This window comes from Aulostomus chinensis, chromosome 13, assembly GCF_037954235.1.
Source record: "Aulostomus chinensis isolate RoL2024-O1b breed Wild chromosome 13, RoL_Achi_v1.0, whole genome shotgun sequence".
Taxonomy (NCBI): domain Eukaryota; kingdom Metazoa; phylum Chordata; class Actinopteri; order Syngnathiformes; family Aulostomidae; genus Aulostomus; species Aulostomus chinensis.
The window spans coordinates 15,405,319-15,426,324 of record NC_141332.1 but is presented as its reverse complement, the minus strand read 5'-3'; the positions used below and the strand labels follow the sequence as shown (position 1 = coordinate 15,426,324).

The 21,006-nt window shown below is 44.2% G+C and overlaps 4 protein-coding genes and 1 pseudogene across 9 annotated transcripts in view; all 5 read right to left on the bottom strand.

The window, feature by feature from the left end:
* Nucleotides 1-21,006, bottom strand: part of LOC147251089 (protocadherin gamma-C5-like) — a 279,342-nt gene that overhangs the window by 209,430 nt on the left and 48,906 nt on the right. The gene's annotated exons all lie outside the window — the stretch shown is intronic.
* Nucleotides 2,356-4,955, bottom strand: LOC147251101 (protocadherin gamma-A12 pseudogene; annotated as a pseudogene).
* LOC147251100 (protocadherin beta-15-like) lies at nucleotides 8,169-10,727 on the bottom strand. Its single transcript, XM_086222938.1, has one exon. It carries the CDS (start codon nucleotides 10,590-10,592, stop codon nucleotides 8,169-8,171), a length of 2,424 nt encoding a protein of 807 aa, XP_086079064.1. The 5' UTR covers nucleotides 10,593-10,727.
* On the bottom strand, nucleotides 11,872-14,950 carry LOC147251099 (protocadherin gamma-A11-like). Its single transcript, XM_086222937.1, has 2 exons — nucleotides 12,404-14,950; nucleotides 11,872-11,892 (listed from the first exon to the last, which is right to left on the bottom strand). The coding sequence occupies exons 1-2, from the start codon at nucleotides 14,777-14,779 to the stop codon at nucleotides 11,872-11,874; spliced, it is 2,397 nt and encodes a 798-aa protein (XP_086079063.1). The 5' UTR covers nucleotides 14,780-14,950.
* Nucleotides 18,137-20,837, bottom strand: LOC147251098 (protocadherin gamma-A10-like). The gene has a single exon (XM_086222936.1). The coding sequence runs from the start codon at nucleotides 20,558-20,560 to the stop codon at nucleotides 18,137-18,139; it is 2,424 nt and encodes an 807-aa protein (XP_086079062.1). The 5' UTR covers nucleotides 20,561-20,837.

Here is a 21,006-nt window from a genome sequence, read left to right as displayed (position 1 = left end):
TCATAAGTCTGTTTGGCAAATTATCTTCAATGTAGTTTGTACTCTGTGAGCGATATGTTGTGTATTATTAAACCCTCATTTTTTTTAAAAAGTCAGCGCTTTTGCAAAGAAGGACATGGAACATGGAACATGTTCAAGAAAAAGCCAAGAAAAATCCAACAGCAAGATCTCCAATTCTGCATAAAACTTTCTGCAACCCACTGTCAGAACCTGACTCTAATGTATTTGATTTAGGTGCATGTGTTTGTTTGTGTGAACTTTGAACTTGAAAATTGGGGGGTTCTAACATTTATTTATGACTGAACAACAGTGAATGTCTTCTTATCAAAATTATCTGATAGGTGGAAGAGCATTAGCTGAAGGTTGTATATCATGAAGTCACACAATGACATATTCAAAGGTAAAGGCTCCCCTTTTAAATCCAATACTGCACTGACAAAAAAGAGTGATAAGTGATGTCTTCAAACATCCCTTTACCCTCTCATAATTCAAGCTGCACGACGTCAACAACAATTACCATAACCTCATGAGTCAAGGGGGAAAGAAAGAATTTCAGTACCAAGAAAGTAAGGAGGACCAGTAAGAGAAATGTTGGCCGCTGAATCAGATCAGAATAACCTGTGTCAAAGCGTCATTAATCAAAGTGTCAAGAGGCAAATTTACAAGGGAAAAATACAAAAAGGAGTGAAGACATGGACATGTATCTTGTGAAGGAGTTCCTGTCATGCTCTTTTCTGATGAACTCTTAGGTATTTAGAGAAGCAGAAATTAATGTCTATAAAAATGTTCAGGACAAATTGCAAAAAGAAATTGACAGAAAAGTGAAAAGACCAAGCAGCATCTTTGAAAGACCACCATTGACTGGGTGTTGTAAAACGTGCAAGTACCTCAGGACAGGTGTCACAGACTCCAAACAAAATTGTGTAAATCATACTTTGTATACAATATACTATGCAACCATTAGTATTGAAGAATTAGTGTATATTTTTAGATGAAACAAGAACTTGCCTGAAGAAACCTGACATTACACATTTGATGATGTGTGAGATTTAATAAGCTAACAATGTATGTGCCTCAACTGAAGATAAAAGACTACGATGGAACGCATTCACAGTCAAGAGTTGGATGGCAGTCATGCACACCCAAGCAAGAGCTTATATTCAGCATGGCTCAGTGTCATTCTTCAAACACACAAAGTAATTGGGAACAAAATGTTCTGCTAAACTGTACTTTCCAGAAAATGCCATCATTTTCTGACCTTTAAACAGCATTCAGGTCTCAGGTCACCCTGAACACCTGACCACACACCAGGAGAATCTTTCACTGTCTCTCAAAGCTGTCTTCTCTGTAGAAGAAGCTTGTTCAGTGTAAACAACATGCAGGCACCTGGACAAGGCCTCGATAACAAGTTTGCTTCAAGCAAGAAAATGCCAGAAAAAACACTGATAGTCTAAAAGTTCCCGTGGTGAACAGAGGACAGAGGTGTGAAGGACACTTCATCATACAGACGTGGTCCTGCAGTGAACCTCCTCCTCCAAGCCAGCCTGCCAGACATGAACACACTAAAAGCAAAACTCTCAATGTTGACCAAAATCAGTGAAGAGCCGGTGAGAAAAAACTGGTCAAACTCAACCCAGTCTTAATCTTATAATGTCCAATGTGTGCATGTACGATGAAGTGCAACAGCAAAGCCACACAAACATCTCAAACAGACACAGCCCTGAATATGTGTGCTGTGGAAATACAAGAATCAAACATGGTGTTGGAGGTGGAACCATGAGGGTCCTGTTGGCTGATCAGATTTACCAGTGCTCAACTGAAAATGTGTGCTTGATATAAAAAAATAAAAGAACAAGATAATTAATCATACAAGCCCTGATATCAAAACAGATGAACTCAAACTACAAAGGAGTTTCATGAGGGAAAAAGTTCTTCATCAAAGTCAGACAGACTTTTCCTCTGAGTCTGGTCAGCAGGCAGCGTGTTGTCATTGGAGGAAGAAAAACACCTAAAGGTCACTGGTTCAAGAGCCTGTTGATAAGCAGTCATCATGGGTTTAAGTGTCGATAAAATCTGGAATAAAATCATTGTCATTGAAACGATAACTGAACGTGAAATGGATTACAAGGTCACCTATGAAGCTCTGAAATAAGGATTGATTTTTCAGAGGTGTTCAAAACCAACGATAAACAAAGGAAGAATTCGATTAGATGTTTTCCCTGCAGAGGAAACCATGACATGGGAATAGAAAGACAAATCAAAGTAAAATTGAAACAAAAATTAAAAAATATATATCCTGAAAAAATGAGATGAGTTCATTTGAGTAATAAACCTGAAGAAGTACCTCCTGCAAACTCCTTATAACTATTCCTAACTCTTGGTAGACCAAGATGAAATAGAGAAGCAAATACATTCTCCATTGGCCAAATAACAACAATGCTTTATGATGGACGGTTTAGACAACTGCCTACCTCAGGAGAGTTATCAGAGTCTCCAAACACGTCAGCAAAGTCTGACGGGCTTTTCCTCAGAGTCTGGTCAGCAGGCAGCGTGTTGTCGTTGTAGGAGGAAACAAACTTAAAGTCACTGGTTCGAGAGCCTGTTGTCAAGTAGGCGTCATAGTTGTAAGCGCTGCGTAAAGTTCCTGTGCCGTCAACATCTGCGTAGTTAGGAGGCAGATAAGCGCTGGGGATGGCTACTGCTCCATCAAACAACAGCCTGGGCTTCCTCCTGCGACAAAACCTCACACCCAGGATGATGATGATGAAGGTCAGGAAGAAGGTGGACACCGACACCAGCGCGATGATCAGGTAAGAGGTCAGTTTGGAGTTCCTCTCCTCGTAAGAAATGTCCTTCAGTTCTGGCACCTCAGCCAAGTTATCAGAGATCAGTAAATACATGGAGCAGGTGGCAGACAGAGAGGGCTGCCCGTTATCTTTCACCGACACCACCAGGTTCTGTTTCATGCTGTCAGACTCAGAAATGTCCCGCTGGGTGCGGATCTCTCCGCTGTGGACCCCGATACTGAAAAGCCCCGGATCGGTGGATTTCACAATCTCATAGGACAGCCAGGCATTCTGTCCAGAGTCCGCGTCCACCGCGATCACTTTGGACACCAGAGAGCCTCCGTGAGCACCTTTGGGGACCAGCTCGGTCATGAAGGAGTTGCCCTCCGGGGCGGGGTACAGGATCTGAGGAGAGTTGTCGTTCACATCCGATATGAACACACTGACGCTCACGTTGCTGCTCAGCGGAGGAGAACCGTTGTCTCTGGCCATCACCTGGACTTTGAAGCTCCTGAACTGCTCATAATCGAACGACCTGACAGCGTGGATCAGCCCCGTGTCTCCGTTCACTGACACGTAGGACGACACCGGGGCGCCGTTCACCTCCCCGCCTAACAGAGAGTAAATCACCGTTCCGTTCTGTCTCCAGTCCGGGTCTCGAGCACTAACGGAACATAAAGCGGAGCCAGGTTTGTTATTTTCACTCACATATGCGCTGTAGGACTGCTCCTCAAACTCAGGGGGGTTGTCGTTGATGTCTGCTACAGACAAGTGAACAGTTTTGGAGGACGACAGAGGAGGAGAGCCCTCGTCAGTGGCTCTGATGGTGATGTTGTAATCAGACACCACCTCCCGGTCCAGGTGTCCAGTGGTCACCAGAGAATAATAGTTTTTAATAGAAGCCACCAACTTAAAAGGGACGTTCTGTTGAATGGAGCAGCGGACCTGTCTGTTACTCTCAGAGTCTCTGTCCTGCACGTTAATGATGCCCACCTCTGTACCGGGAGGCGCGTTCTCTGGGATGGGGTCAGACACAGACTTCAGCTGGATAACTGGAGCGTTGTCATTCACATCAGTGACGTCAATCACTACTTTCGCTTCCGTGGAGAGACCATAACCATCTTTAGCTTCAACAAACACTTCATATTTATGTCCCTCCTCATAATCGATGTCACCTGATACAATTATTTCTCCAGTTTTCTGATCGAGTGAAAACAGATTTCGTGATTTATCAGACAATCGGCTAAATTCATATGTAACTTCTCCATTAACACCTTCATCTGCGTCTGTCGCCCTCACAGTGATTATTGGGGTTTTCAGGGGGGAGTTTTCCTTCAGCGTGGCTGCATAAATGGCCTGAGTAAAAACTGGGGCGTTATCGTTGGCGTCAAGCACAATGACGTGTATGACCACAGTCCCGGATCTCTGAGGAGAGCCTCCATCCACCGCCGTCAGCAATAATTTCATCTCCTGCTGCTCCTCTCTGTCTAACTCCTTATCTAAAACCAGCTCTCCAAATTTACTTCCAGCACTCGTTGTTTGAATATTGAACACAAAATTTGCGTTTTGCTGTAAAATGTAGCTCTGAACTGAATTCTTGCCGATGTCTGCGTCCTGTGCTGCATTGATGCGATATCTGGCTCCTTTGATAGCAGACTCATGTATTTCCAGCTTTATAATATTTTTTAGGAAAACAGGTGCGTTATCATTGACGTCTTGTACTTGTAGTGATAGCCGATGTAACTCCAGTGGATTCTCCAGCAGCAGCTCGAATCTGAGAACACACGAAGGCTTTTCTCCGCAATGCTCCTCTCTGTCGATTCTGTCCGCGACGATTAAATCCCCGCTTCGAAGGTTTATCCCGCAATACTGTTTGTCGTTTCCCTCCATGTCAACTCGAGCTTTGCGAGCAGACAGTCTGCCCACCTCCAGTCCGAGATCCTTGGCAATATTTCCAATAACAGATCCGCGTTTCAGCTCCTCCTGAACCGAATAGCTCAGGTCTCCGTGCGCCGAGTGCAGCCCAACAAAGACGAAGACCAAGCCGAAGCATGGAAACACACCTTGTGTGTGGAACATCTTCTGGCAGTAGCCCCCACACTCAGGAAAACACGCGAGTTTAGATGGTGAAAATGCGCTGCTCGATCATACGCGTCCTCCAAGCACGAGTAGCCTTTGTGTAAGGCGATGAAGAAGACGGGATGGCGGACTCCAGTTATGGGTGGTGTGCAAAGCAGACCGAGCATCTGACTGCAAGCTGGTCTATAGTGACACCGTGAGGACTAAAGAATTACAACGGCTCTAAAGCGGTGATGAATTCCGTCAAGACATTGAACTTTGCCCTCCAATTCAATATGACGAGGTATTAAAAGTACAGGAGGAACACTTTTGTCTGTCGTATTTAATTTCTTTCAGTGATAGACGTCTCTGGGCTTCACAAACCAAGGATGCATTCCAAAACATTTGAAAGTCACAATGTAAAACGCAGCATAACCCGTGATTTTCATTTCAACGTGTCACTTTTTCTTTTAGTTCCGTGATCAGATTCAGTAAAGTCCCCCTCTTACCCTGTCACTCTCCATGACTGTCTTTAAAATGTACCCTTTTCTTTCCAGAATAAAAAGAAGTCTTACTTCAGAAATATCGCTTCATTTATATATTGTAATCTAGTAAAAGTCATAGGTACATCACCACGCGAGCTGAAAGACGAAAACACAACACGTGCAGGAGGGAAAACTCCTTTGTTTCAACGAGGGAAAAACAGTGTTTGTGACTGAAACTCTTCAGTCCATGAACACAGCGACGATGAACCTTCCAGAACAGAAAGAGGAAGATAATATATAGACATGAAATATACATGACAGATTTTCAGAAAGTTTTAGTGACTACCTCAAAATAGTTTTTGTTCACTCACGTGAGCAGTTTGCGCCTTCTTGTTTTCCCACTAGAATTATAGGTTAAAAATAAAACAAAAACGGACAGCTGTATATTAAAAACAAATTCAAAAAACTATTCAGACGATAAAATTCTGGAACAAAAGAAAGGATGACAAGGCCACAGTCAAATGCTCCTGAGACAAAGTCCAAGACAGCCAAAGAGGTTCAGCACCACGGACAGAGAAAAACCAAGGGAAAGGCGTTTTGACAAGGATTCTGAGGCGGCGGAGAAGATGGACTGCTTTTCAGACGATTTGACGGGATCCACAATACATTCCACACATAATATAAAACTACTTGAAGCACTCAATATTAAACTATTTAACAAGGAAAGGTCAATTGGAAAATTACAGAATCCAAAGCCTGAAACACATACATGAATACTGTATCTTAGTACCTACAACTCTCAATTTCAAATGTAAAAGAAAGAAACCGGGTAAGAGAGTCCTCAGTTATGGGTTGAATATCACCATAAACACTCATCATCAATGTGTGACTCCTGTTACCAACTCAGTCAAGCTGTCAAATTAGATAGAGCTCAGCAAAGTCAATGACTTTTTCCTCCAAAAAGTTTTGGAACTCGTTAAAATTTCATGAAATGAAATGAATTCTGCCCTTCTTACTTCAGAGAAGAACACTGAGAAGAGGATATAGGAAAGCTAACATCTATGAGAGAGGAGAGTCCTACAAGTCTGATCTTAATGCCTTTTGTGAATGCATCAGAACACCAATATCACTGAAAAAAACACTTAAACTCTGTGAAAGCAAAAATGATCATCCCACTGTATAGAGGAAAGCATAAACCGATGAAAGAGTGAGACATTATGGAAGACAAAACAGAACTCCATGCTTGGAACAATTAAGAAAACTGAGTGTTGTGAAATATGAGAGTACCTCAGGACAGGTGTCACAGACTCCAAACAAAATTGTGTAAATCATTCTTTGTATAGAATATACAATGCAACCATTAGTATTGAAGAATTAGTGTATATTTTTAGATGAAACAAGAACTTGCCTGAAGAAACCTGACATTACACATTTGATGATGTGTGAGATTTAATAAGCTAACAATGTATGTGCCTCAACTGAAGATAAAAGACTACGATGGAACGCATTCACAGTCAAGAGTTGGATGGCAGTCATGCACACCCAAGCAAGAGCTTATATTCAGCATGGCTCAGTGTCATTCTTCAAACACACAAAGTAATTGGGAACAAAATGTTCTGCTAAACTGTACTTTCCAGAAAATGCCATCATTTTCTGACCTTTAAACAGCATTCAGGTCTCAGGTCACCCTGAACACCTGACCACACACCAGCAGAATCTTTCACTGTCTCTCAAAGCTGTCTTCTCTGTAGAAGAAGCTTGTTCAGTGTAAACAACATGCAGGCACCTGGACAAGGCCTCGATAACAAGTTTGCTTCAAGCAAGAAAATGCCAGAAAAAACACCGATAGTCTAAAAGTTCCCGTGGTGAACAGAGGACAGAGGTGTGAAGGACACTTCATCATACAGACGTGGTCCTGCAGTGAACCTCCTCCTCCAAGCCAGCCTGCCAGACATGAACACACTAAAAGCAAAACTCTCAATGTTGACCAAAATCAGTGAAGAGCCGGTGAGAAAAAACTGGTCAAACTCAACCCAGTCTTAATCTTATAATGTCCAATGTGTGCGTGTACGATGAAGTGCAACAGCAAAGCCACACAAACATCTCAAACAGACACAGCCCTGAATATGTGTGCTGTGGAAATACAAGAATCAAACATGGTGTTGGAGGTGGAACCATGAGGGTCCTGTTGGCTGATCAGTTTTACCAGTGCTCAACTGAAAATGTGTGCTTGATATAAAAAAATAAAAGAACAAGATAATTAATCATACAAGCCCTGATATCAAAACAGATGAACTCAAACTACAAAGGAGTTTCATGAGGGAAAAAGTTCTTCATCAAAGTCAGACAGACTTTTCCTCTGAGTCTGGTCAGCATGCAGCGTGTTGTCATTGGAGGAAGAAAAACACCTAAAGGTCACTGGTTCAAGAGCCTGTTGATAAGCAGTCATCATGGGTTTAAGTGTCGATAAAATCTGGAATAAAATCATTGTCATTGAAACGATAACTGAACGTGAAATGGATTACAAGGTCACCTATGAAGCTCTGAAATAAGGATTGATTTTTCAGAGGTGTTCAAAACCAACGATAAACAAAGGAAGAATTCGATTAGATGTTTTCCCTGCAGAGGAAACCACGACATGGGAATAGAAAGACAAATCAAAGTAAAATTGAAACAAAAATTAAAAAATATATATCCTGAAAAAATGAGATGAGTTCATTTGAGTAATAAACCTGAAGAATTACCTCCTGCAAACTCCTTATAACTATTCCTAACTCTTGATGGACCAAGATGAAATAGAGAAGCAAATAAATTCTCCATTGGCCAAATAAACACTGCTTCACGATGGACGGTTTAGACAACTGCCTACCTCAGGAGAGTTATCAGAGTCTCCAAACACGTCAGCAAAGTCTGACGGGCTTTTCCTCAGAGTCTGGTCAGCAGGCAGCGTGTTGTCGTTGTAGGAGGAAACAAACTTAAAGTCACTGGTTCGAGACCCTGTTGTCAGGTAGGCGTCATAGTTGTAAGCGCTGCGTAAAGTTCCTGTGCCGTCAACATCTGCGTAGTTAGGAGGCAGATAAGCGCTGGGGATGGCTACTGCTCCATCAAACAACAGCCTGGGCTTCCTCCTGCGACAAAACCTCACACCCAGGATGATGATGATGAAGGTCAGGAAGAAGGTGGACACCGACACCAGCGCGATGATCAGGTAAGAGGTCAGTTTGGAGTTCTTCTCCTCGTAAGAAATGTCCTTCAGTTCTGGCACCTCAGCCAAGTTATCAGAGATCAGTAAATACATGGAGCAGGTGGCAGACAGAGAGGGCTGCCCGTTATCTTTCACCGACACCACCAGGTTCTGTTTCATGCTGTCGGACTCAGAAATGTCACGCTGAGTCCGGATCTCTCCGCTGTGGACCCCGATCGTGAAAAGCCCCGGATCAGTGGATTTCACTATCTGATAGGACAGCCAGGCGTTCTGTCCCGAGTCCGCGTCCACCGCGATCACTTTGGACACCACAGAGCCTCCGTGAGCACCTTTGGGGACCAGCTCGGTCATGAAGGAGTTGCCCTCCGGGGCGGGGTACAGGATCTGAGGAGAGTTGTCGTTCACATCCGATATGAACACACTGACGCTCACGTTGCTGCTCAGCGGAGGAGAACCGTTGTCTCTGGCCATCACCTGGACTTTGAAGCTCCTGAACTGCTCATAATCGAACGACCTGACAGCGTGGATCAGCCCCGTGTCTCCGTTCACGGACACGTAGGACGACACCGGGGCGCCGTTCACCTCCCCGCCTAACAGAGAGTAAATCACCGTTCCGTTCTGTCTCCAGTCGGGGTCTCGAGCACTAACGGAACATAAAGCGGAGCCAGGTTTGTTATTTTCACTCACATATGCGCTGTAGGACTGCTCCTCAAACTCAGGGGGGTTGTCGTTGATGTCTGCCACAGACAAGTGAACAGTTTTGGAGGACGACAGAGGAGGAGAGCCCTCGTCAGTGGCTCTGATGGTGATGTTGTAATCAGACACCACCTCCCGGTCCAGGTGTCCAGTGGTCACCAGAGAATAATAGTTTTTAATAGAAGCCACCAACTTAAAAGGGACGTTCTGTTGAATGGAGCAGCGGACCTGTCTGTTATTCTCAGAGTCTCTGTCCTGCACGTTAATGATGCCCACCTCTGTACCAGGAGGCGCGTTCTCTGGGATGGGGTCAGACACAGACTTCAGCTGGATAACTGGAGCATTGTCATTCACATCAGTGACGTCAATCACTACTTTGGCTTCCGTGGAGAGACCATAACCATCTTTAGCTTCAACAAACACTTCATATTTCGATCTTTCCTCATAATCGATGTCACCTGATACAATTATTTCTCCAGTTTTCTGATCCAAAGAAAACAAATTTCCGGGCGTATCAGAGAGTCTGATAAACTCATAAGTAACTTCTCCATTAACACCTTCATCTGCGTCTGTCGCACTCACAGTGATTATTGGGGTTTTCAGGGGGGAGTTTTCCCTCAGCGTGGCTGCATAAATGGCCTGAGTAAAAACTGGGGCGTTATCGTTGGCGTCAAGCACAATGACGTGGATGACCACAGTCCCGGATCTCTGAGGAGAGCCTCCATCCACCGCCGTCAGCAATAATTTCATCTCCTGCTGCTCTTCTCTGTCTAACTCCTTATCTAAAACCAGCTCTCCAAATTTACGACCAGCGTTTGTCGTTTGAATATTGAACACAAAATTTGCGTTTTGTTGTAAAATGTAGCTCTGAACTGAATTCTTGCCGATGTCTGCGTCCTGTGCTGCATTGATGCGATATCTGGCTCCTTTGATAGCAGACTCATGTATTTCCAGCTTTATAATATCTTTCGGGAAAACAGGTGCGTTATCATTGACGTCTTGTACTTGCAGTGATAGCCGATGTAACTCCAGTGGATTCTCCAGCAGCAGCTCGAATCTGAGAACACACGAAGGCTTTTCTCCGCAATGCTCCTCTCTGTCGATTCTGTCCGCAACGATTAAATCCCCGCTTCGAAGGTTTATCCCGCAATACTGTTTGTCGTTTCCCTCCATGTCAACACGAGCTTTGCGAGCAGACAGTCTGCCCACCTCCAGTCCGAGATCCTTGGCGATATTTCCAATAACAGATCCGCGTTTCAGCTCCTCCTGAACCGAATAGCTCAGGTCTCCGTGCGCCGAGTGCAGCACAACAAAGACGAAGAACAAGCCGAAGCATGGAAACACACCTTGTGTGTGGAACATCTTCTGGCAGTAGCCCGCCACACTCAGGAAAACACGCGAGTTTAGATGGTGAAAATGCGCTGCTCGATCATACGCGTCCTCCAAGCACGAGTAGCCTTTGTGTAAGGCGATGAAGAAGACGGGATGGCGGACTCCAGTTATGGGTGGTGTGCAAAGCAGACCGAGCATCTGACTGCAAGCTGGTCTATAGTGACACCGTGAGGACTAAAGAATTACAACGGCTCTAAAGCGGTGATGACGAATTCCGTCAAAACATTGAACTTTGCCCTCCAACTCAATATGACGAGGTATTAAAAGTACAGGAGGAAAAACCACCTTTCTTGTCATTTCTTTCTCCATCAGGCGACTTTCTGCATTTCATAAAACAAGGTTTGTACCGACTGATTAAATAAAACAAACTCCATGATGTAAAAACGACCTTCCTGAGTTGTAAAAGAATGCAGGCTTTTTTCCAACCCTTCCGACCAATCATATTCTCTCTCTATGAAATTATAAATATCAACCGTTTTCCTTCAAGCGTGAGAAAATAACTACTGCCTCAGCTTCATATACCTTCAGTTATTACATGTGATCAAGTTAAACATTCATGATACTGACACACAACCTAAACGAGGACCAGAATGCAGTCATGAAGCTTCAATTCAGGAAAAAACATCAAGTCTTTTACTTCAACTTTTCAGTGAATGTGAAATGAAAGGAGGATGAATTCTCAGGAATAGCAAGACAAAGTTTATGAATGCTATGAAACCATAGATGAGAGAAAGGTTGGACGAAGGTTTGACTCACGTCAGGTTCATATTTTTCACTCCCATGAGCAATAAGTGAGATTGTTTCTTCACAATAAGGTATGATTCCAAAGCAGATTTCAAACAAAGTGATGAAAACGGAAAATTGTCAGGTGAAAAAAGTTGGAAAGACAGAATTTAAAACAACAAAAGAGGAACAACAAGGCCAACGTGAGACGCTCCTGAGGACGCAAGACAAGAGCGCAACAGAGGTCCAGCCCCACGGACAGAGACCAAATGAATGAGCTGTACTCTCTCAAGTCACTGTCAAGGTAACCGAGGCATGGAACAGAAAAACGAGTTTTCAGACAAAGACAATAAAACAAATCACGAGAATCTGCTAAGATACAAACCGAAAAATTTCAAGACTGATGATTCAAATCAGAATTAGTTTGAAACTGCAACAGAAATAAGAAGATTTCTCATAATCCACAATGCAATGTCACGCTAATAGGAAACTAGTAATAACCTATTAGAATGATTACATGTTAAATTCACTCATAAATCAAGTGTACCTTCAGAAACACAAAAATCCCACACAACAATAAATATAAGAGGTCTACTGGTTGAGAAATATTCATCATCAATGTGTGACACCTGTTACTTTCTTAGTCGAGCCATCAAATCTGCGGAGTTCAGAAAAGTAGGTGACCTTTACTAAACGGTCTGAAGGTGAGGATAAATGATAAAACAGGAACGATGCCATTGATGCGTCATCACACCAGAGACAGAGGGGGGGGGGGGGTGACGATGAGCCTGATATAAACACTCTAAGAAAGTCGTTGTTAAATATGTCGCCATTCCACAATCGAAAGAAAACAAATAAACATCAAAAAGCTTTGCAGCAAAAGATGGGTGTCAGAGTTGTAATATCAAGTCCAAAAAAAATCATTGGGCGCATTCAGTAAATTTTAACTCATGAACGAGTGAACCAACGCTGAAACTACTTCAGTAACAGAAGAAAACACACATGCTTGGTACCAAGAAAGTATGAAGCGAACCGAGTATTGAGAAATGAGCGCGTACCTCAGGGGAGTTATCAGAGTCTCCAAACACGTCAGCAAAGTCTGATGGGCTTTTCCTCAGAGTCTGGTCTGCAGGCAGCGTGTTGTCGTTGTAGGAGGAAACAAACTTAAAGTCACTGGTTCGAGAGCCTGTTGTCAAGTAGGCGTCATAGTTGTAAGCGCTGCGTAAAGTTCCTGTGCCGTCAACATCTGCGTAATTAGGAGGCAGATAAGCGCTGGGGATGGCTACTGCTCCATCAAACAACAGCCTGGGCTTCCTCCTGCGACAAAACCTCACACCCAGGATGATGATGATGAAGGTCAGGAAGAAGGTGGACACCGACACCAGCGCGATGATCAGGTAAGAGGTCAGTTTGGAGTTCTTCTCCTCGTAAGAAATGTCCTTCAGTTCTGGCACCTCAGCCAAGTTATCAGAGATCAGTAAATACATGGAGCAGGTGGCAGACAGAGAGGGCTGCCCGTTATCTTTCACCGACACCACCAGGTTCTGTTTCATGCTGTCAGACTCAGAAATGTCCCGCTGGGTCCGGATCTCTCCGCTGTGGACCCCGATACTGAAGAGGCCCGGATCAGTGGATTTCACTATCTGATAGGATAGCCAGGCATTCTGTCCCGAGTCCGCGTCCACCGCGATCACTTTGGACACCAGAGAGCCTCCGTGAGCACCTTTGGGGACCAGCTCGGTCATGAAGGAGTTGCCCTCCGGGGCGGGGTACAGGATCTGAGGAGAGTTGTCGTTCACATCCGATATGAACACACTGACGCTCACGTTGCTGCTCAGCGGAGGAGAACCGTTGTCTCTGGCCATCACCTGGACTTTGAAGCTCCTGAACTGCTCATAATCGAACGACCTGACAGCGTGGATCAGCCCCGTGTCTCCGTTCACGGACACGTAGGACGAAACCGGGGCACCGTTCACCTCCCCGCCTAACAGAGAGTAAATCACCGTTCCGTTCTGTCTCCAGTCGGGGTCTCGAGCACTAATGGAGCATAAAGCGGAGCCAGGTTTGTTATTTTCACTCACATATGCGCTGTAGGACTGCTCCTCAAACTCAGGGGGGTTGTCGTTGATGTCTGCTACAGACAAGTGAACAGTTTTGGAGGACGACAGAGGAGGAGAGCCCTCGTCAGTGGCTCTGATGGTGATGTTGTAATCAGACACCACTTCCCGGTCCAGGTGTCCAGTGGTCACCAGAGAATAATAGTTTTTAATAGAAGCCACCAACTTAAAAGGGACGTTCTGCTGAATGGAGCAGCGGACCTGTCTGTTACTCTCAGAGTCTCTGTCCTGCACGTTAATGATGCCCACCTCTGTACCGGGAGGCGCGTTCTCTGGGATGGGATTAGACACAGACTTCAGCTGGATAACTGGAGCGTTGTCATTCACATCCGTAATTTCGATCATTAAACTTGCATATGAAGCCAATCCCAGACCATCTTTGGCACTGATCTGCATTTCATATGAAGATTCTTTTTCATAATCAATAGATCCAGCCACTGTCACCTCTCCCGTTTTAGGATTCAGAGCGAAGACTTGGTTTTCATCAGAAACATGATCAAATCCATAAACAACTTCACCGTTCACTCCTTCGTCCGCGTCACTGGCACTCACTGAGACCACACAGGTGCCGACGGGAGAGTTTTCAGGCAGACTGGCTTGATAAACGGTCTCACTAAACACTGGGACGTTATCATTCGCGTCAAGTACAGTGACGTGGATGACGACTGTCCCTGATCTCTGAGGAGAGCCGCCATCAAATGCAGTAAGAAGCAGCAGCATCTCCTGTTTTTCCTCTCTGTCCAACTCTTTGTCCAATACTAACTCACCGTACTTCCGTCCACTGCCCTTTGTCTGCACATTTAATGAGAAATGATCGTTCTGCTGCAGCGAGTAGCCCTGAACTGCATTCTCACCGATATCTGCATCGTGTGCTTCATCCAGGAGGAATCGCGCACCTTTGACGGCTGATTCCTGAATGTCAAATCGAAGTGAATCTTCCTTGAACTGAGGTGAATTATCATTGATATCCAGAACGCGGATGTTAATGCGGTGCACTTCTAGGGGATTTTCCAGCACAAGTTCCTGTTTTAAGACACAAGATGCCTTTTTCGCACACAGCGCTTCCCTGTCAATCCTCTCCTGCACAACCAAATCTCCGGTACCGAGACTGACTCCGCAGTATTTAAGGCCGTTATCCTCCGTGTCAATGCGGGCCTTCCGAGCCGACAATCTCCCCAATTCTAGTTGGAGATCCTTAGCGATATTTCCAATTACAGCTCCGCGTTTCATCTCTTCGGGGACCGAATAGCTCACGTCTCCGTGGACGGGGTGAAGAAGGACAAAAAGGAAAACAAGGCCGATCATGACGGATCTCATTCTTCACAACAAACAGAGTCCTCCGCATTCAAAATTCCTATCAGATGGGTGAAACTATGTCACGAACGACTCCTGGATATCTTCTCAAGAGGAAAAAATAGTCGCTGCGGTCCTAAAAGGAGAGGTTGTAACAGCCTGAGGTCCAACACAGGAATCAGGCTTTACATTCTTTGTCAGAGAAGGGTGGAGAGTGAAGCCAGCCCTGCCGTTGGCTGGTGCACACTGACACCATGAGTATTTCTCAGATATAACAAGAGCATGATTTCCCTCAACATCTGACAAACAGAGGCGAAAAATCGTTCTGAATTGTTTGAATCATGATTTGTTAACTGTTGAACAGCAATTCAGATTATACTGAAGAACCTTGTAATACATCTGAAGAATTTTTGACGGAAAATAAAAGAAAATGAGGAAAAGGGTGAAACTGGAACAGCGTCTCCAAAGGACACACTTGTGAATGAGGGATTTAAATGAATGTATAACTTGTGAAAAAGAAGTAAAGCATGCAAAGGAAATCTAATTTATTTCAAATTTCTCCAAATGTTTCTGATACTCTCAAAACTGCACATGCTGCATGAGAGAGCTGTTGATCTGACAACTTACGACAGTGAAACAGAGAATACATTTCCAGCCTTTCGTGCACTTCCATAAAGATTTATTTTACTTGATTCAGTCTTAATAAAGAAAAGTCAAGTAAAATATCTCAAAAGACATTTCAGGTTGATGTTTATGCATAGTGCACATGAACAAAACACAATAAACCATCATCTGACTGCTAAAACACAGACATTTAACTGTCGATACTTTCAAGTGAATCAAATGACAAAAAAAGAGACACATTTTTCATAAAAAACTGAAAAACTTTTGGAAACGAAAAGCAAGTTAAAATATTTCCCAAAGCCTGATTTGCACCAATGAGTCAAAAGCCTGTTTGGCAAATTATCTTCAATGTAGTTTGTACTCTGTGAGCGATATGTTGTGTATTATTAAACCCTCATTTTTTTTAAAAAGTCAGCACTTTTGCAAAGAAGGACATGGAACATGGAACATGTTCAAGAAAAAGCCAAGAAAAATCCAACAGCAAGATCTCCAATTCTGCATAAAACTTTCTGCAACCCACTGTCAGAACCTGACACTATGTGTTTGATTTAGGTGCATGTGTTTGTTTGTGTGAACTTTGAACTTGAAAATTTGGGGGTTATAACATTTATTTATGACTAAACAACAGTGAATGTCTTCTTATCAAAATGATCTGATAGGTGGAAGAGCATTAGTTGAAGGTTGTATATCATGAAGTCACACAATGACATATTCAAAGGTAAAGGCTCCCCTTTTAAATCCAATACTGCACTGACAAAAAAGAGTGATAAGTGATGTCTTCAAACATCCCTTTACCCTCTCATAATTCAAGCTGCACGACGTCAACAACAATTGCCTCATGAGTCAAGGGGGAAAGAAAGAATTTCAGTACCAAGAAAGTAAGGAGGACCAGTAAGAGAAATGTTGGCCACTGAATCAGATCAGAATAACCTGTGTCAAAGCGTCATTAATCAAAGTGTCAAGAGGCAAATTTACAAGGGAAAAATACAAAAAGGAGTGAAGACATGGACATGTATCTTGTGAAGGAGCTGCTGTCATGCTCTTTTCTGATGAACTCTTAGGTATTTAGAGAAGTAGAAATTAATGTCTATAAAAATGTTCAGGACAAATTGCAAAAAGAAATTGACAGAAAAGTGAAAAGACCAAGCAGCATCTTTGAAAGACCACCATTGACTGAGTGTTGTAAAACGTGCAAGTACCTCAGGACAGGTGTCACAGACTCCAAACAAAATTGTGTAAATCATACTTTGTATACAATATACTATGCAACCATTAGTATTGAAGAATTAGTGTATAATTTTAGATGAAACAAGAACTTGCCTGAAGAAACCTGACATTACACATTTGATGATGTGTGAGATTTAATAAGCTAACAATGTATGTGCCTCAACTGAAGATAAAAGACTACGATGGAACGCATTCACAGTCAAGAGTTGGATGGCAGTCATGCACACCCAAGGAAGAGCTTATATTCAGCATGGCTCAGTGTCATTCTTCAAACACACAAAGTAATTGGGAACAAAATGTTCTGCTAAACTGTACTTTCCAGAAAATGCCATCATTTTCTGACCTTTAAACAGCATTCAGGTCTCAGGTCACCCTGAACACCTGACCACACACCAGGAGAATCTTTCACTGTCTCTCAAAGCTGTCTTCTCTGTAGAAGAAGCTTGTTCAGTGTAAACAACATGCAGGCACCTGGGCAAGGCCTTGATGACAAGTTTGTTTCAAGCAAGAAAATGCCAGAAAAAACACCGATAGTCTAAAAGTTCCCGTGGTGAACAGAGGACAGAGGTGTGAAGGACACTTCATCATACAGACGTGGTCCTGCAGTGAACCTCCTCCTCCAAGCCAGCCTGCCAGACATGAACACACTAAAAGCAAAACTATCAATGTTGACCAAAATCAGTGAAGAGCCGGTGAGAAAAAAAACTGGTCAAACTCAACCCAGTCTTAATCTTATAATGTCCAATGTGTGCATGTACGATGAAGTGCAACAGCAAAGCCACACAAACATCTCAAACAGACACAGCCCTGAATATGTGTGCTGTGGAAATACAAGAATCAAACATGGTGTTGGAGGTGGAACCATGAGGGTCCTGTTGGCTGATCAGTTTTACCAGTGCTCAACTGAAAATGTGTGCTTGATATAAAAAAATAAAAGAACAAGATAATTAAACATACAAGCCCTGATATCAAAAAAGATGAACTCAAACTACAAAGGAGTTTCATGAGGGAAAAAGTTCTTCATCAAAGTCAGACAGACTTTTCCTCCGAGTCTGGTCAGCATGCAGCGTGTTGTCATTGGAGGAAGAAAAACACCTAAAGGTCACTGGTTCAAGAGCCTGTTGATAAGCAGTCATCATGGGTTTAAGTGTCGATAAAATCTGGAATAAAATCATTGTCATTGAAACGATAACTGAACGTGAAATGGATTTCAAGGTCACCTATGAAGCTCTGAAATAAGGATTGATTTTTCAGAAGTGTTCAAAAGCACCAAAAGAGAAAGGACAAATTACATTCAATATTTTCCCTTACAGAGAGGAAAGCACTGCATGGGAATAGAAACACAAACCAAAGTAAAATGACAAAAATAAATGAATTTTAAAATATCCTGACGAAGTCAGTTAAGTTCAATTGGGCACAAAACCTGTAGAATTGCATCCTGTTCACTCCTTATAACTATTCCTAACTCTTGATGGACCAAGATGAAATAGAGAAGAAAATAAATTCTCCACTGGCCAAATAAACACTGCTTCACGATGGACGGTTTAGACAACTGCCTACCTCAGGAGAGTTATCAGAGTCTCCAAACACGTCAGCAAAGTCTGATGGGCTTTTCCTCAGAGTCTGGTCAGCAGGCAGCGTGTTGTCGTTGTAGGAGGAAACAAACTTAAAGTCACTGGTTCGAGAGCCTGTTGTCAAGTAGGCGTCATAATTGTAAGCGCTGCGTAAAGTTCCTGTGCCGTCAACATCTGCGTAGTTAGGAGGCAGATAAGCGCTGGGGATGGCTACTGCTCCATCAAACAACAGCCTGGGCTTCCTCCTGCGACAAAACCTCACACCCAGGATGATGATGATGAAGGTCAGGAAGAAGGTGGACACCGACACCAGCGCGATGATCAGGTAAGAGGTCAGTTTGGAGTTCTTCTCCTCGTAAGAAATGTCCTTCAGTTCTGGCACCTCAGCCAAGTTATCAGAGATCAGTAAATACATGGAGCAGGTGGCAGACAGAGAGGGCTGCCCGTTATCTTTCACCGACACCACCAGGTTCTGTTTCATGCTGTCGGACTCAGAAATGTCACGCTGAGTCCGGATCTCTCCGCTGTGGACCCCGATCGTGAAAAGCCCCGGATCAGTGGATTTCACTATCTGATAGGACAGCCAGGCGTTCTGTCCCGAGTCCGCGTCCACCGCGATCACTTTGGACACCACAGAGCCTCCGTGAGCACCTTTGGGGACCAGCTCGGTCATGAAGGAGTTGCCCTCCGGGGCGGGGTACAGGATCTGAGGAGAGTTGTCGTTCACATCCGATATGAACACACTGACGCTCACGTTGCTGCTCAGCGGAGGAGAACCGTTGTCTCTGGCCATCACCTGGACTTTGAAGCTCCTGAACTGCTCATAATCGAACGACCTGACAGCGTGGATCAGCCCCGTGTCTCCGTTCACGGACACGTAGGACGACACCGGGGCGCCGTTCACCTCCCCGCCTAACAGAGAGTAAATCACCGTTCCGTTCTGTCTCCAGTCGGGGTCTCGAGCACTAACGGAACATAAAGCGGAGCCAGGTTTGTTATTTTCACTCACATATGCGCTGTAGGACTGCTCCTCAAACTCAGGGGGGTTGTCGTTGATGTCTGCCACAGACAAGTGAACAGTTTTGGAGGACGAAAGAGGAGGAGAGCCCTCGTCAGTGGCTCTGATGGTGATGTTGTAATCAGACACCACCTCCCGGTCCAGGTGTCCAGTGGTCACCAGAGAATAATAGTTTTTAATAGAAGCCACCAACTTAAAAGGGACGTTCTGCTGAATGGAGCAGCGGACCTGTCTGTTATTCTCAGAGTCTCTGTCCTGCACGTTAATGATGCCCACCTCTGTACCAGGAGGCGCGTTCTCTGGGATGGGGTGAGACACAGACTTCAGCTGGATAACTGGAGCGTTGTCATTCACATCAGTGACGTCAATCACTACTTTGGCTTCCGTGGAGAGACCATAACCATCTTTAGCTTCAACAAACACTTCATATTTCGATCTTTCCTCATAATCGATGTCACCTGATACAATTATTTCTCCAGTTTTCTGATCCAAAGAAAACAAATTTCCAGGCGTATCAGAGCGTCTGATAAACTCATAAGTAACTTCTCCATTAACACCTTCATCTGCGTCTGTCGCACTCACAGTGATTATTGGGGTTTTCAGGGGGGAATTTTCCTTCAGCGTGGTTGCATAAATGGCCTGAGTAAAAACTGGGGCGTTATCGTTGGCGTCAAGCACAATGACGTGTATGACCACAGTCCCGGATCTCTGAGGAGAGCCTCCATCCACCGCCGTCAGCAATAATTTCATCTCCTGCTGCTCCTCTCTGTCTAACTCCTTATCTAAAACCAGCTCTCCAAATTTACTTCCAGCACTCGTCGTTTGAATTTTGAACACAAAATTTGCGTTTTGTTGTAAAATGTAGCTCTGAACTGAATTCTTGCCGATGTCTGCGTCCTGTGCTGCATTGATGCGATATCTGGCTCCTTTATCAGCAGACTCACGTATTTCCAGCTTTATAATATCTTTCGGGAAAACAGGTGCGTTATCATTGACGTCTTGTACTTGCAGTGATAGCCGATGTAACTCCAGTGGATTCTCCAGCAGCAGCTCGAATCTGAGAACACACGAAGGCTTTTCTCCGCAATGCTCCTCTCTGTCGATTCTGTCCGCGACGATTAAATCCCCGCTTCGAAGGTTTATCCCGCAATACTGTTTGTCGTTTCCCTCCATGTCAACACGAGCTTTGCGAGCAGACAGTCTGCCCACCTCCAGTCCGAGATCCTTGGCGATATTTCCAATAACAGATCCGCGTTTCAGCTCCTCCTGAACCGAATAGCTCAGGTCTCCGTGCGCCGAGTGCAGCACAACAAAGACGAAGACCAAGCCGAAGCCTGGAAACACACCTTGTGTGTGGAACATCTTCTGGCAGTAGCCCCCACACTCAAGAAAACACGCGAGTTTAGATGGTGAAAATGCGCTGCTCGATCATACGCGTCCTCCAAGCACGAGTAGCCTTTGTGTAAGGCGATGAAGAAGACGGGATGGCGGACTCCAGTTATGGGTGGTGTGCAAAGCAGACCGAGCATCTGACTGCAAGCTGGTCTATAGTGACACCGTGAGGACTAAAGAATTACAACGGCTCTAAAGCGGTGATGACGAATTCCGTCAAAACATTGAACTTTGCCCTCCAACTCAATATGACGAGGTATTAAAAGTACAGGAGGAACAACCACCTTTCTTGTCATTTCTTTCTCCATCAGGCGACTTTCTGCATTTCATAAAACAAGGTTTGTACCGACTGATTAAATAAAACAAACTCCATGATGTAAAAACGACCTTCCTGAGTTGTAAAAGAATGCAGGCTT